Raw genomic sequence first — 17510 nt, 5'->3', positions numbered from 1 at the left:
ACTCGAAGGCATTGTAAGAAGACTGGAGTAGATGTAATCTGAGTTGTGATAGAGAAACTATGACTTCCTGAAATTCAAAGTGTTTTTGAGTATCCAAATATCTCAAAAATTTAGGCAAAAGAGTAATGAGGAACTCAAAATAAATAATAAAATGAAAATTATAATTATAATTAAGGACTTTAGAGGACATCATGGCATTTTGATAGATGCGACATCCGAATTTGTCCATAGTTTTCCCTTCCAGGAGGAACGGTAGCATAAACCTTGGAAGGATGGGACCTCTTTAAGGATGACTCCACAAACAGGGATTGGTGAGATAACTGTGAGTTGTCAAATCTTTTTTTTTTTATTATTATTTAATATTTATTGAATTTTTCAATATAATCAAGCATAAAACTTGTACAGAAAGGAAATTCAGCATGAAATTAATACAATTGAAAACATATATAAAGAAATATCAAATATAAGCATAAATTTCTACTCAAGTCCTCAATAAGATCCAAGAGGGGAAATAGGCGAATCAAAGTAATTATATATAAACCAAGTAATAACTAGTTGAATGAGATTAAAGCACCCTTCTTAAACTAAGCACTTTCTTTCTCCAGAGATGCAGTTGAAAGAAAGGTTGTCAGTTGAGATAGCTCAAAGAAAACATATTTATGAGAATGATAATTAATAACACATTTGCATGGATGTCGCAAGTAAAAAGTCGCCCCCAGAGATATAACACCAGGTTTCCTTAACAAGAATTCTCGTCTCCTTCTCTGTGTGTCCCTAGCCAAATCTGGGAACATCTGAATTTTACAACCTAAAAATTCTTTTTGTTTATTTTTAAAGAAAAGTCTCAGCAACCAGTTTTTATCTGGTGCGAGAGCTACTGTCAAAAGTAAAGTGGCTGGGGTCACTAATTCTCTATCAGACATTTCCAAAATATTAGATATGTTCGTTAAATCAGGTCCCATTTTCTGTTGTTGTTGGTCTTGAGTCTTATTTGGAAGGTAATAGACCTGTGTAAATGGTGGTAACGACTCTTCAGGAAGTTCCAATACTTCCGTCATATAACGTTTCAGCATTTCCCTTGGGGCTATCATAGAAACCCTAGGGAAATTTATCAGTCTGAGGTTATAATTACGAGAAACTGCTATAACTGCAGTAGGAAGTAAATATAATACTAAACAGCACAACCCCCAACAGAGCTCAAAAATTAAGCAGCCATGCTTCCAAGTGACGTCCGCATAAACCCTGTTTTACATGTTTAAAGGTCTCTAAAATGGGTAATGTGCCTAGAATCATCGGTGGCACAAGGTGCATGTTTTTACGCAACCTGTATGTTGACATATTCAGAGGTGTATGGGCCGTGTATATTTAAAATACCTATTCCCAAGCAGGAGAGGCCTTTTTATAAAGATGCACAGGGGTGTATGTATCTAGATAAAACAGCCTCAAAATAAGCACCTTCTTGGACTTCCAACCTAATCGGCACATTGTGAAGATACCCTTCATATGGGCTAACGCACTTTTTGGTTCTCTAGGTGGGATGACCCACTTGATTTGCAATTTCAGTGAAATTTGGAGTATGTCAGCTGTTAAACTTGATGTACCAGTATCTGGCAGCCCATGGAGAAAGGAATGTTTTACGAGCTAAGTATTCTAACAGAGGATAACTATTCATATTCTGCATGAGGTAGATGGCTCATTGGATCATGAAGTAGCTTAACAACTCAATAGTCAACACTGGAGACCAGACAGCAGGACAGATTAACTTCTCAGCTACAAATCATTGCTACATCTGGACTGTGCAAGACCTCATGACCTTAACTAATTGGACCCCATTTACTACACTTGTAGAGAACAAAGGACTTCCTGCCAATCAACATTACCGATGGCTACAACTTGTACATTGTATTCGTAATTCACTACCTACAATCCTTAATTGCAACGCTGACTCTGGTTTGCGCGATTTTATGCATAGGAATGCTGGGCAGGTGCTCACTGCATCAATATGGTATAAGCACCTACAGATGATGGCTTTTCATAGTTCTGCAGAATTAGAACAGAAATGGAATTATAAACTTAGTCTCCCCTCCGATGCCATTGATTGGGAGGAACTCTGGAAAATCTTCTTTAAATCCATTCACTCTGCTTCACTTTTACAATCTATCTTCTTTGTGTTACACAGAGCTGTATGGACCCCACTATTGTCTCATAAAATTGATTCAAAAAAGACTCCTAATTGCTGGTCATGTGAGTCATGTGAGGGCTCCTTGGAACATTTACTTTTCTTTTGTCCACAAGTTCAGTCCTTCTGGGAACGAGTTTGGAATACTATCTGTGAGGTTCTTCAGATTCATGAAACAATGTCAATTGCCACACTCGTTGGTATGAGTCAAACATTATCGACTCCCTTACCTACACATTCAGAACGTTTATTTACCATAATGATAGCACTAGCTCTGCAAACGATACTATATTGCTGGAAAGATCTAACTAAAGTTGATTTTCACATGTGGTGGAATGCCCTTTGTCTCACTGGTAAATATGAGAAAATTAATGCTGAAAGATCTCATCTACTGTATAGATACTATGATATATGGAAACCTTTACTAGATTATTGCTCTGATTGACCTTTTGTGTCTTTGTCATATGCATATCACATACGATACACATTTTACTGGATCACTGTAAGATATATTTTATGTATATAATTCTGTGCACACACATGTCTGGGTTGTTCAAGAGATAACTGTGATTATATGTACATCTTTCCATCTGATATTGTTTTCTCTATTATAATCAATAAAAACATTTGAACTTAAAAAAAAAAAAATAAAAAATCATTGCTACAAACAAATATTCTTAAATATTAACTAGTTCACTTATTCAGCTGTTCAGAAATTGACACTTTTAAAAATCTCTTATCCAGTTGGAATGAAGCAAAAACTAAAATTATACTTATGTTATAAAGGCACAAAGCAAGAGCTCTATAAAATGCAATTCTGTAAGAAATCCTTTTTGGTTCCATTAAAACAAAACAAAACAAAACACATGTGTAGTACAGGTGCAAGCAAATGCTCAACTTACTTATCGTTATGCTCATAAATATTCAGCCCTAGAGAGTCCACTCCCAGCCAGAGGTCAGTTCCTTTCTTGTTTTTAATTTCAAAATAGTTGATCCCATACATCTCCAAGTCCTGGGAAATCTTCAAGTATTCAAGCATTGCTTCTTCTCTAGATAAGAAAGAAAATATAAAAACAAACTAACAAATTAGCAGAAAACTATACTAATCAAGTTATTTACATCTAATGCATTACAAGCAAGAAGTATCATGTGTAAAGTTGTGGATGTAACTGGGTATTAATGTTTTTGTAACTGTGGATATTAATGTTTTTGTAAATGTGGATGTAACTGGGTAACCAAATGTTTTTGGTTAAATACTATTGATCACTTTTTGAAAACATGAATGATTCCAGCGCACAGGAGATGGGCAAATGTCATTTAACCTCATAAAAGCAAGGAGTAAAGAGACAATGGGCAGTGGCGTAGTGAAGGGAATGCAGGGGTTGGTTTGCCCTGGGCGCAGTCTTCCTTGGGGTGCTAGCACCCCTCCTGCTGTCCACCCCCCTTCTCACTCCTCCCCATGCCGCAAGCATGCCCCCTTCCCTTTTCAACTTCAGCACGAGCAGCCATGAATTTGCAGCCGGCATCGGTGCTCTCCGATGTCACTTCCGGAAACCCGCACCTAGGAAGTGATGTTAGAGAGAGCGCCGAAGCTGACGTGGGCAAAAAGTTCATGGCTGCTCACGCCTAAGATAAAAAAGTATGGGGAAGGTGTGCGCGTAAATGGAAGGGGAAACATAGAAACAGGGAAGAGGGTGGGAGAGGGGCGCCATCGCCCCGGGCGACACTCACCCTCGCTATGCCACTGGCAATGGGTAACTTTTACAAGCCTCTTCACGCTGACCTCAATGGTGAGTGCATTGGTGGCATCACCACAACAGGAAAAGAGAAGAGTGATACTTTGAATGAAACACTAGGGATGATGGACTGATCATAGTGTGCACTTTTCTTAACAAGGGTACACTCTCACCCATACCTCCTCATTCTATATTTTATGCATACATTTTATTTTGCACACACAATTTAATATTTCATAATGAGCCACTTAACACTGATAATCGGGAACTATCAATTCATGGCACTAATTGGCAATAATTAGAATTTAGATGTGCATCTTTTGGTCGCCATTCTATAAAGATAGGTGCATAAAAATTTTAAACATTGATCCCAAAATGGAGCTTGGCCTTGGGAGGGGCATGGGTGGGCGGAGGGGCATTCGTGGAATTTGTGCACAGTGTTATAGAATTATAATAATAACTTTATTTTTATATACCGCCATACCACAAACAGTTCTAAGCAGTTTACAAGGGAAGAGACTGTATACAGAAAGCGACATTACAGAGAACTTTTGAAATTACATTGGCATGCTAAGTTTAGTCAGGTTTATCAGGAAGTGTTTTGGAAGTACATCAGGTTGAAGTGGGGTCAGAGAAATTTGTCAAAGAGATAGGGTTTTATTGACTTTCTGAATGTTTGGTTAGAGAGTGCGTTTGAGATGAAGAGCAGAGCCACACCTAATTTAGGCATGAGGATTTATACCAGGTTTCAGCTGGTGTTAAGTCCTGACACTCAAAACTGGGTGCCAATTCCAGCACCAAACACTGTTCTATAAACAGTGCCCAACTCACAGCGCCATTTATTGTATAGTGCTTACATAGAAACATAGAAAATGACGGCAGAAAAGAGCCATAGCCCATCAAGTCTGCCCATACCAATGATCCACCCAGCTGACTTTACTCCCTTAGAGATCCCACGTGATTATCCCATTTTCTCTTAAAATCTGACACGCTGTTGGCCTCAATCACCTGCTGAGGTAGTTCGTTCCAATGATCGACCACCCTTTCAGTGAAGAAGTACTTCCTGGAATCACCATGAAATTTCCTTCCCCTGACTTTCAGCGAGTGACCTCTGGTGGTTGAGGGCCCTATAAGACAGAAGATATCATCTTCCACCTCAATATGGCCCGTGATATACTTAAATGTCTCAATCATGTCTCCCCTCTCTCTTCGTTCCTCCAGTGAGTACAGCTGCAATTTATTTAGCCTTTCTTCATACGTGAGATCCCTGAGCCCTAAGACCATCCTGGTGGCCATTCGCTGAACCGACTCAATTCGCAGCACATCCTTCCGGTAGTGTGGTCTCCAGAATTGAACACAATACTCCAGATGAGGTCTTACCATGGATTTGTACAGCGGCATTATGACTTCAGGTCTTCTGCTGACAAAACCCCTATGGATACAGCCCATCATTTGTCTTGCCTTAGAGGAAGCCTTCTCCACTTGATTGGCAGCCTTCATATCATCACTAATGATCACTCCTAAATCACGTTCCGCTGTGGTCCTGGTCAAGGTCTCACCATTTAGTGTATAAGTTCTGCACGGATTTTTTTTACCTAGGTGCATCACCTTATACTTTTTAGCATTGAAGCTTAGCTGCCAAGTTGATGACCACTGTTCCAGTAGTAGTAGGTCCTGCGTCATACTGTCAGGCACACTGCTTTTACCTACTATGTTGCATAGTTTGGCGTCGTCGGCAAACAGTGATACTTTTCCTCTAAGCCCTTGGGTCATATCTCCTATGAATAAATTGAATAGAATCGGGCCCAAGACGGAGCCCTGTGGTACTCCACTCATCACGGCTGACGTTTTGGAGGGGGTACCATTTACCATTACCCTTTGAAGTCTACTGCTTAGCCAATCCCTAATCCATGCAGTAAATGTATCCCCCAATCCCAGCGATTTTAGCTTGTTCAACAGCCTGCGGTGTGGGACGCTATTAAAAGCTTTGCTGAAGTCCAAATATATTACGTCCAGGGACTCCCCGACATCCAGTTGTCTAGTCACCCAGTCAAAGAAGCCAATTAGATTAAATTGGCAGGACCTGCCCCTGGTAAATCCGTGTTGGTGGGGTTCACGTAGATTTTCCTCGTCTAGGATTTTGTCGAGTTTCTGTTTGATCAGTGTTTCCATGAGTTTGCTCACTATGGATGTGAGATTCACCGGTCTGTAATTTGCTGTCTCTGTCCTGCAGCCCTTTTTGTGGAGTGGAATTACGTTAGCCGTTTTCCAGTCCAGGGGGACTCTTCCTGTGCGTAGGGAAAGATTGAAGAGCACGGATAGTGGTTCCGCCAGAACTTCACACAACTCTCTGAGCACCCTGGGGTGTAGGTTGTCTGGTCTCATGGCTTTGTTTACTTTGAGTCTTGAAAGTTCATAGTAGATGCTACTGGGCGTAAACTCAAAATCTTGAAATGGGTCATTTTGGCTGTCTCTTGTCCGTAGTTGTGGACCAGCTCCCGGCGCCTCACAGGTGAATACTGAGCAGAAGTATTTGTTAAGTAGTTCTTTCTGCCTTGGTAGAATCAGATTCTGCATAGTTTCCGTCCGATTGCCTAAGGCATTCATTTTAATGCTTAGCGTTCATTTTATTGGCACAGATCTTTTGGTACCACATATTAGTCCACAGTGCTGATTTTTCGGCCCTAATTTAGTCTACAGTGCACTCTCTTAAGAAGAGTACACACTCACAAATGTCATTTGTTCCCAAATGAAAAAATATATATATACACACTTCCCCCCCTATTCGCGGTTTCAATGTTCGCGGTTTTGATTATCCGCGATTTTTCCCCAGGACCCCCCCACTCAGAATTGCTCATTGGCATTGAAAAAAAACGGCCCCGGGACTTGGAAGGAGACGATCAGAGGCGATCGATAGCGGCGGGGGGCGATCGGAAGCGGAGGGAGGTGCTCAGAGGCAGTGGCGGGGCTGATCAGAGGTGGAGGGAGGCGATCGCAGGCGGTGGGGGGGGGGGGGGCGATCGGAGCATGGACCTTATCTGGTGGTCTAGCGGTGATGCGGGGCAGGAGCGATCTTCCTATACTCCTGTCCCGTGCAGAGCCGTGCTGTGAGTTCCCGTTGTCTCACGAGACTACAAAATTGAGTCTCGTGAGACCACGGGAACTCAGCAGTACAGCTCTGGACGGGGCAGGAGTGTAGGAAGATCGCTCCTGCCCCGCGTCACCGCTAGACCACCAGGTAAGGTCTGGGGGTGGGTCAGAGCCGGCCAAAAGTTATTCTCGAATTTTTCCTATTCGCGGGCCAGCTCTGCCGCTAACCCCCGCGAATAGGGAGGGAGAAGTGTATATATTTCTGGGATGCTCATCCCTTTGAATTGCCTTCAATACAACAAAACAAAGGATTAAATATGATTTGTTCTTACCAAAGTGAGATCAAGTCAAGTAAATCTGATCATTTTTTTGGGCTGGGCATCCAATGGTTTCCATTGGACAAATGCTGGATTATGGTACATGTGGATTTCAATAATGTCTTGGCACAGCTCCATACAGGGACTCATAAGTAACTTGAACTTCTTAAAATGGCAAATTTTTAGAAACTAGATGAGTGGTAAATTGGAGATCATTCCAAGTAAAATGGTATTAGTAGCAAAATGTCACTGGAGTAAATCTTGGGTTCAGTGCTACAGTATTTCCATAAGTGATATTACAAGGAGGTCAGTAGGAAAAGTTTGTCATTTTTTCAGAGATAAAAAGTTTATCCTCATCCCGTCCCCGTCATTACATTACTGACTTCTATTCCGCCTGTACCTTGCAGTTCTAAGCGGATTACATCGGAAGATGACTGGACATTACCAGGAAAAAATATACAATTAGGATAACTGGATATTTCCAGGAAGAAAGTTACAATTTAGAAGCTGGTTATATCATTTTACTAAAGTACTAGTCTTTAAGCCCATTACATTAACGGGTGCTAGAATAGATGTGTCTGTCTGTCTTTCTTTCTTTCTTTCTTTCTCTCTCCTTGGCCGCTTTCTATCTGTCTGTCTGTCTCTCTCTCTCTCCTCGGCTGTCTACCACCACCCTTTGCCTGCTCCCCCTGTCCAGCAGTAGCGCTTTCTTTCTGTCTCTCTCTCTCTCCTTGGCTGCTGTCTGTCTTCGTTTCTTTCTTTCTTTTTGTCTCTCTCTCTCCTTGACTCCTGTGCCTGTCTGTCTTTCTTTCTTTCTGTCTCTCTCCTTGGCCGCTGTCTGTCTGTCTTTATTTCTTTCTGTCTCTCTCTCTCTCTCCTTGGCCGCTGTCTGTCTTTCTTTATTTTTGTCTCTCTTCTTGGCCGCTATCTGTCTGTCATTCTTTCTTTCTTTCTGTCTCTCTCTCTCCCGCTGTCTATCTTTCTTTCTTTCAATCTCTCTCCCTCCCGGTGTCTGTCTGTCTTTCTTTCTGTGTGTCTCTCTCCATGGCCCCCTTTGTCTGTCAATCTTTCTTTCTGTCTGTCTTTATTTATGTCTGTCTCTCTCCTTGGCTCCCTTTGTCTGTCTGTCTTTCTTTCTGTCTGTCTCTCCTCCCCCTCCACTTCCCTGTGCAGCAGCAGTAGCAGCATTTTCCTGCTCCTTCACTTCCCTGTATTTACATCCTGTAATTCTTACCAGCATGGGAGGACTCATTTATTCGACTAAACACCTCTTCTGACAGCCGGATGCCTCGCAGCACCCTGTCCACCTCGTCCATGCCAAAGGACACCCTCCTGCCGCTGCTCTCGCTGCCACCTATCACCGCCGCCACACCGCAGGAGACAAACCGCCATGTTAAGTGCCACATGTGCTGCAAATTGCCGCACTCGCCGCAAATCGAATACAGCCACGGAGGCACAAATCATGTAGGCAGGGATCACGCCAGTGTAAGTGTGCATGCGCGCTTAGGGTTTTATTATAGAGGATAAAACCAAACTATATTCTGTATAACTGTCATTTTACACAATACATAAGAAGAGTCAACAAAACCCCAGTCTCCCTTCCCCTCTTCACAAACATCCTCTGCACTATCGAGAAAACTGAACACGCCAGATTATTACAGAATGCTACATACAAACTTTATGCTGACAGAATACATCGGTCACACACACAGAACACAAACGCTAAATATATAATAGCTGACCAAAAATGATAAAACATAAATTAAACCAAAATTCCAAGAAGCTACCACTTCCTGCTGAAGGTGGGACGGCATGGTAGTCGGTTTGGGGGTCCCCTCCCAAATCTTTGTCCTGGATCCCCGCATGTGTAACTCCAGCACTTGCAGGATACACATTTCAAATCTGACATCGTCCGATCACAAAATAGAAAATAAAATTATTTTTTCTTCCTTTTGTTTCTGGTCACGTTAGTCCAAGGCTCTGATTTCTGTTTCCCTCTTTTTTTCTTAACTCATTTGTGGGATCTTCTGCTCATTCGACATTTCTTCTTTCTCTGTGCTCACCATCCATCACCTATCTTTCCCTTTACTGAGTCCCCTATACTTTCCTGTGTCCATCACTCTGCGTTCATCATCATCATCATCAATCTATGTCCCTATCCCCTCCCCCTGTACCACGCATTAACTCCCTCTGTCCAGCATCTTCCTTATGTGTTCCTGTACTCCCCCCCCATGTCTAGCATATTTCCTCTGTTTCCATATACTCTTCCCATGTCTGTGTCCATATACCATCCCCATGCAGCACTTTCCTTTATGCCCTCATCCCTAAGCTCCCTCCCATACCCATTATTTCCCATTTGTTTCCATATACCTCCTCCCATACCCATTATTTCCCATTTGTTTCCATATACCTCCCTGTTTGTCTCTCCCTCTCTCTGCTGTATGTTCAGTATTTTACTCCCTCTCCTTTCATTCCCTTAGTCTGTCATCTCTCTTTCTTTTCTTTTCTCCTCTTCTTTCTCCCCTCGAGTCAGCACCTCTCCCTTCCTGTAGCTCCAGCAACCTTCTCCCTTTCCTCTAACCCCAGGCCCCCCCTTTCTATGGAACCAACCTCTCTCTCCCTTCCCTTCCGGTTCAGCACCTCACTCTCTTCCCTTCAAATCCAGCCACCTGAAAGAATCCAGCACCTCACTCTCTTCCTTTCAAATCCAGCCATCCCTCAAAAGATCCAGCACCTCTCTCCCTTCCCTTCAGGTCCAGCAGCCCTCCCTCCATGGGCCCAGCACCACCTCCCCTCACCTGCCAGACCAGCAACTGTCCCCCTCCCCATGGGTCCAGCAACTCTTTCCCTTCCCTTTTGCCACCAGCTATCTTATTTAGACGCCAATCTAGGCACCTAACTTTAGGCATCTTTTATAGACTCAGGGGTCTAACAGTGCATCTAGTATTTAGAACAGTACCGTTTATTTGTATGATTATTGCCAATAACCGGCAGTTACACATGTAAAAACTAGGCACTATTTTATAAACAGTGTGCAACTGTCAGGGGGCATACATATGAGTTGAACATGGATGTGTAATGGGCCCGCTTTACAAAATTGCCCTTTCACTTTGAGATTCCTAATTGGTTCCTACTTCTCCAGCTCTATAATAAATACGCCAAAACCTTCTGCTGTCTAGACAACTTCCCACCCACCATCACGAGAGCAGCCCCCACCCCCTGCAAGGCCATGCTCTTCGACTGAATCTCTCAACTAATGGCAAATGGCGAATTCCCAACCAACCTCGGCCACATCCTCATCACTCCCATTGTAAAGAACCGCAAAGACCCCACATCAACAACATCCAACTACAGACCTGTAGCCAACATCCCTTTCTTCACCAAACTAATGGAAAGCCTGATCAACGCTGCCCTTACGAACTATCTGGAAAAATTCCCAACACTTCATGAATACCAATCAGGATTTTGCTCACACCACAGCACCAAAACAGCCTTAGCCTCTATCACTGATCACATCTCACACTTACTCAGTTCAGTTCAGGGAAACACGCACTAATACTCCAATTTGACCTTAGCAGTGCCTTTGACCTGGTGGACCACGACATCCTACTCAGCCGTCTTGATGCCATAGGCATCTCGGGCCACGTACTCAAATGGTTCAAAAGCTTCCTAAAAAACCGTTCCTATCAAGCCATCAGTGAACAAACTTATTCCCAGACATGGATCAACCCCTTTGGTGTCCCTCAAGGCTCCCCCTTATCCCCTACCCTATTCAAACTATACATGTCCTCCCTAGGCCAGGAACTATCCAAGCTGAACCTCCAATCATACATCTATGTGAATGACATCACAATCATTGTCCCCCACCATCAACCGAAACCAGACACTTCGTCTAATCAATCATCGACCAAGTAGAACAATGGTCTACAAATTCCAAACTAAAACCGGAAAAAAGCCAAAATATTTATGGCTTCCCCAATGAACAAACTAGCCGAACCTTCTATCAACCTAAATGTAAGGAACTTCCCAATCGATCCTACCATTAAAATCCTAGGAGTCACCTTAGACCAGCAACTGACATTTGAAGTCCATACCAACATTCTAATTTAAAAATGCTTCTACTTACTAAGGAAACTACACACGCTAAAACCATATTTTGATTTCGCATCATTTAGACTGCCGGTCCAATCTCTGGTCCTGAGCTCACTGGATTACTGCAACATAATCTACCTAGCATCACACAAAAAAAACCATCAAGAAACTGAGGCTAATCCAGAATACGGACATTCAAGTAATCTTTGGCTTCAAAAAATCCGAACACATCGAGGCCAGAATAATTTTCAAATCTGGCGGCCTCTGCTTCAAGACACTCTTCGGCACCGCTCTCACCTACCTCCTGAAACACCTCATCCTACAGGACAAACTCCGCTTCTCACGCAGAACATTGTTTACATTCCCCTCCCCCCAAGGATGCGGATTCAAAAGATTCCTCAAAAGGAAATCTCCTTCCAAGCAGGGATATGGAACAACACCCTAAACGACCTAATCCTGAACTCACTAACATACCACACACTCAGAAAATCACTAAAAACACCCTTATTCGACAAATTTGTCTGAATCTCCAAAATGGTTCTACACCTACCTCTTCTTACATGTTCCTTCTCCCACCCTAATGCTGCCCAACCACATAACCGCCCATCTACCCCTTCCCAATTCTAACTGATGTTAACTCGCTGTTGTCAGCACCTCTTATTGTACACCATCTTAAACTGAAAAGTATGACGGGATATAAATAAAGTTATTATTATTATTAAATATTAGTGGCCAAATCACTTTTTATGGTTGCCATTGGATTTCTGGCTCACTGCTTCTGAACTAATGATTAGTCCAGTGTAATAAAGCACAGTTACTTACCGTAACAGTTGTTATCCAGGGGCAGTAGGCAGCTATTCTCACATATGGGTGACGTCATCAACAGAGCCCGGATGCGGAAGCCTAGCAAGCAGACTTAGAAGTTTCGAGTCGACCGCACCGTGCATGCGCGAGTGCCTTCCCGCCCAGCGCAGGGCAAGTCTCCTCAGTTCCGATAGCTGGCAGAGAAGCCAACCAGGCGAGGTGGGTGGGTTGTGAGAATAGCTGCCTGGATAACAACTGTTATAAGTGTCCCTGGATAACAACTGTTACGGTAAGTAACTGTGCTTTATCCCAGGACAAGCAGGCAGCCTATTCTCACATATGGGTGACCTCCAAGCTAACTAGAATGGGATGGTGGGAGTGTTGGCAACTTAGGAGAATAAATTTTGTAATACTCTCTGGCCAAAATGGCCATCCTGTCTAGAGAAAGTATCCAGACAATAGTGAGAGGTGAAAGTATGAACCGAAGACCAAGTAGCAGCTTTGCAAATTTCCTCAATAGGTGTAGATCTGAGGAAAGCTACTGAAGCTGCCATTGCTCTGACTTTATGGGCTGTGACTCGACTCTATAGGGGTAATCCAGTCTGGGCATAGCAGAAAGAGATACAAGCAGCCATCCAGTTGGAGATGGTACGCTTAGAGATTGGATGTCCCAACTTGTTTGGATCAAAGGAGACAAAAAATTGAGGAGCAGTTCTGTGTGGTTTGGTGTGTTCCAAATAGAAGGCTAAAGCACATTTACAGTCCAGAGTATGAAGGGCTGATTCTCCAGGGTGAGAATGAGGCTTTGGAAATAACACTGGAAGAACAATTGATTGGTTGAGATGAAATTCTGAAACTTTAGGTAAGAATTTAGGATGAGTACGGAGGATCACCTTGTCATGATGGAAGACGGTAAAAGGTGGATCAGCTACTAAAGCTTGCAGCTTACTAACTTGTCGAGCAGAAGTGAGGGCAATGAGAAACACCACTTTCCAAGTGAGATATTTCAGATGAGCCATAGACATTGGTTCAAATGGAGGCTTCATCAATTGAGCAAGAACAACATTGAGGTCCCAAACCACTGGAGGTGGTTTGAGAGGAGGTTTGACATTGAAAAGTCCTTTCATGAATCTGGAAACCATGGGATGAGCAGAGAGGGGTTTCCCTTCAATAGGCTGATGGAAAGCAGCAATTGCACTGAGATGGACTCGTATCGATGTAGACTTAAGGCCAGATAAGTGTAAACGATAATCCAGAACAGAAGATAAGGAGGAACCCTGAGGTTCCTTAACGTAACAAAAACACCACGTAGCAAATATAGTCCATTTTTGGTGGTAGCATTGCCTAGTGGCAGGCTTCCTAGAAGCCTCTAAAATGTCTCTTACAGGTTGAGAAAACTGAAGAGGAGTTATATTGAGAGGTACCAAGCTGTCAGGTGTAGAGACTGCAGGTTGGGATGAAGCAAAGATCCCTGACTCTGTGTAAGCAGAGATGGAAAAACTGGTAGAAGGGAGTCCCACGTTGTCTTGGCCACCGAGGAGCAATCAGAATCATGGTGACTTGAGTGTTCTTCAACTTGACAAGAGTCTTGAGAATGAGAGGGAACGGAGGGAATGTATACAGGAAGAGAGTCATCCATTCCAGTATGAAAGCATCTGCCTCGAGGTGATGAGGAGAATATATCCTGGAGCAGAACTGAGGCAGTTTGTAGTTGTGGGGAGCTGCAAAGAGATCTATCTGAGGCGTTCCCCACTTTGAAAAGATGTGATGAATGGGCGAGGAATGGAGTGTTCATTCGTGAGGTTGCAGAAGATGACTCAAGTTGTCCGCCAAGCAATTGTTCACCCCTTGAATGTAGACAGCTTTGAGGAAATTGTTGTGACGGATCGACCAGTCCCAAACCTTCAGAGCTTCTTGACAAAGGGAGGAAGATCCCATCCCTCCCTGTTTGTTAACATAGTACACGGCGACTTGGTTGTCTGTCCGAATGAGGACTACCTAACATAGTAACATAGTAACATAGTAGATGACGGCAGATAAAGACCCGAATGGTCCATCCAGTCTGCCCAACCTGATTCAATTTAAAAATTTTTTTTTTTTTTTTTTTTTTTTTCTTCTTAGCTATTTCTGGGCGAGAATCCAAAGCTTTACCCGGTACTGTGCTTGGGTTCCAACTGCCGAAATCTCTGTTAAGACTTACTCCAGCCCATCTACACCCTCCCAGCCATTGAAGTCCTCCCCTGCCCATCCTCCTCCAAACGGCCATACACAGACACAGACCGTACAAGTCTGCCCAGTAACTGGCCTAGTTCAATCTTTAATATTATTTTCTGATTCTAAATCTTCTGTGTTCATCCCACGCTTCTTTGAACTCAGTCACAGTTTTACTCTCCACCACCTCTCCCGGGAGCGCATTCCAGGCATCCACCACCCTCTCCGTAAAGTAGAATTTCCTAACATTGCCCCTGAATCTACCACCCCTCAACCTCAAATTATGTCCTCTGGTTTTACCATTTTCCTTTACCTGGTTGTGAAGATGTTGAAAAGCTTTGAGAGTATTGAAGATCGCTCTGAGTTCCAACAGATTGATGTGACACTGATGATCCGTACTGGTCCAATGGCCTTGAGTATGGAGACCTTCGAGATGAGTGCCCCAAGCGTAGGTCGAGGAATCTGTTGTGAGGACCTTCTGATGAGGGGGCATTTGAAACAGTAAGCCTCTGCAGAGATTGGAAGAGAGAATCCACCAGCAGAGAGACTGTCTCAAGGAAGGAGTGACAGTAATATGTTGAGAAAGTGGGTTGCAAGCCTGCGTCCACTGAGATGCCAGGGTCCACTGAGGAATGCGGAGGTGAAGTCTGGCAAAAGAGTCATGTGTACTGTGGAGGCCATGTGACCTAATAGTACTATCATGTGTCTCGCTGAGATTCAAGAGTGGGAAGACCCTGCATGACAGAGTTGAAGGAGAGCTTCCAGATGTTCTTGCAGAAGGAATGCTCTGAGGTGAATAGTGTCGAGAACAGCTCCGATGAATTGTAGATTCTGAGAGGGCTGAAGTTGTGATTTGGGAAAGTTGATTTCGAATCCCAAACTTTGAAGGAACCACGTAGTCTGTTGGGTCGCTACAATAACCCCCTGAGATGTTGAATCTTTGATGAGCCAGTCGTCTAGGTAGGGAAACACCTGAATACCATGGTTCCGTAGAGCTGCTGCTACCACTACTAGGCACTTGGTGAACACTCTGAGAGATGAAGCCAGGCCAAAGGGCAGCACTCTGTATTGGTAATGCAGATTCCCCACCCAAAATCTGAGGTACTGACGGGAGGCTGGATGAATGGGAATATGAGTATAGGCCTCCTTGAGATCCAGAGAGCATAACCAGTCGTTCTGATCCAGAAGGGGATAAAGGGACGCCAGGGACAACATTCAAAGTTTTTCTTTGACTAAAAATTTGTTGAGAGCCCTGAGATCCAGGATGGGTCGCAGATCGCCTGTCTTCTTCGGAACAAGGAAGTAACGGGAGTAAAAACCCTTGTTCTGCTGTTCCAAAGGAACTGGTTCGATGGCATGGAGACGAAGCAGAGCTTGAGCTTCCTGAAGAAGAAGGGCAGTCTGGGATTGACTGCAAGGATACTCTCTTGGACGAAGCTCTGTGGAACCTTAATGAAATGAAGAGAGTATCCTTCCCTGATGATTGACAGCACCCAGAGGTCAGCTGTAATTGTCTCCCATCGGTGATAAAAATGATAGAGACTACCTCCAATGGGAGGAAGAGAGGACAGAGACAGGAGGTTATGCTTTGTTTTAAACAGTCAAAAAGGCTGCGCAGCCTTGGATGAAGCAGAAGATTGAGATTTCTGTTGCTTCTGATTCTGCTGTTTTTTAGGAGGCAGATGAGTGTAAGGAGCCGCTCTCGGAGCAAAACGCCTCTGGAAAATTGGAGGAGGTCGTGCAGGCTTGGCAGGAGCTGACTTAGGTTTTGGTCTGACAATAGAAGCAAAGGATTTTTCATCTTCAGACAATTTCTTGGTGGCTGCCTCGATAGATTCATCGAAGAGGTCATTGCCTGCACAAGGAATATTAGCCAGGTGGTCCTGAAGATTAGGGTCCATGTCAATGGTGCAAAGCCAGGCTAGGCAATGCTACAGAACAAGCAGTCGCCCTGGCGGACAACTCAAAGGCATCATAAGAAGACTGGAGAAGATGTAATCTGAGTTGAAACAGAGTAGCCATGACTTCTTGAAACTCGAAGTGCTTCTGAGTATCTAAATAGTTGAGAAATTTTAGAAGAAGATCAATGAGGAACTTGAAATAAGTGAAAAATGAAAATTATAATTGAGGACTTTGGAGGACATCATGGCATTTTGGTAAAGGCGACGTCCAAACTTGTCCATGGTTTTCCCTTCCCTTCCAGGAGGAACGATAGCATAAACATTGGAAGGATGGGATCTCTTCAAAGAGGACTCCACAAGCAGAGACTGATGAGACAACTATGAATTCTCAAATCCCTTGCAATGTAGAGTTTTATACCTTGAGTCCAACTTGCCTGGAACAGCAGGAATTGCATAAGGCATCTCTAGGCATCGTGTAAAAGTCTGAGAAAGAAGCTTATAAAGGGGAAGCTTAAGTGACTCTGCATCTGACATCGGAGAGGACGTTCCGGGGCAGCCAGGCAGTGATTGGCTGGCCTGGAATGTCCTCTCCGACATTAGAATTGACGTCGGAAAGACTTCTTGTCATCGGGGGGAGGTAAGATTGCAGGCGCGGGCTGGGGGAAAGGAAGGGGAGAGGCGCTTTTTTTTTTTTCCACGGCAGGGAGGGAAGGATGTAGGCAGGCAAGCTGGCTGGCTTTATAGCAGCAGGGAGGGAGGGAGATAGGTAGGTAGGCAGGCAGGTTGTCTTTGGGGGTGGACAAAATCTGGAAGGTAGTGGGGGACATAAGGAGGCACTTGGGGCACTAAGGACACGGGAAGGGGGCACTGGGGGCATTATGGACACAGGAAGGAGGCACTGGGGGACTATGGACACAGGAAGGAGGCATTGGGGGCACCAAGGACACAGGACGGAGGCACTGGGGGCACCATAGACACGGGACGGAGGCACTGGGGGCACCACGGACACGGGAAGGAGGCACTGGGGGCACCACGGACACGGGACGGAGGCACTGGGGGCACCATGGACACAGGACGGAGGCACTGGGGGCACTATGGACACAGGATGGAGGCACTAAGGACATGAGAAGGAGGCACTGGGGGCACTAAGGACACAGGATGGAGGCACTGGGGGCACTAA

General features: G+C 44.1%; 1 protein-coding gene across 4 annotated transcripts in view; it reads right to left on the bottom strand.

The window, feature by feature from the left end:
- EZR (ezrin) overlaps positions 1–17510 on the bottom strand; it is a 201076-nt gene that overhangs the window by 67257 nt on the left and 116309 nt on the right. For all 4 annotated transcript variants that reach the window (XM_033937964.1, XM_033937965.1, XM_033937966.1 and 1 more), the window contains one exon: positions 3082–3228. In XM_033937964.1, coding sequence (XP_033793855.1) covers positions 3082–3228 — 147 coding nt within the window. The remainder of the gene's footprint in view (positions 1–3081; positions 3229–17510) is intronic.

The sequence above is a fragment of the Geotrypetes seraphini genome, chromosome 3, assembly GCF_902459505.1.
Source record: "Geotrypetes seraphini chromosome 3, aGeoSer1.1, whole genome shotgun sequence".
Classification (NCBI taxonomy): Eukaryota; Metazoa; Chordata; class Amphibia; order Gymnophiona; family Dermophiidae; genus Geotrypetes; species Geotrypetes seraphini.
This window is presented reverse-complemented; position numbering and strand designations above follow the sequence as displayed.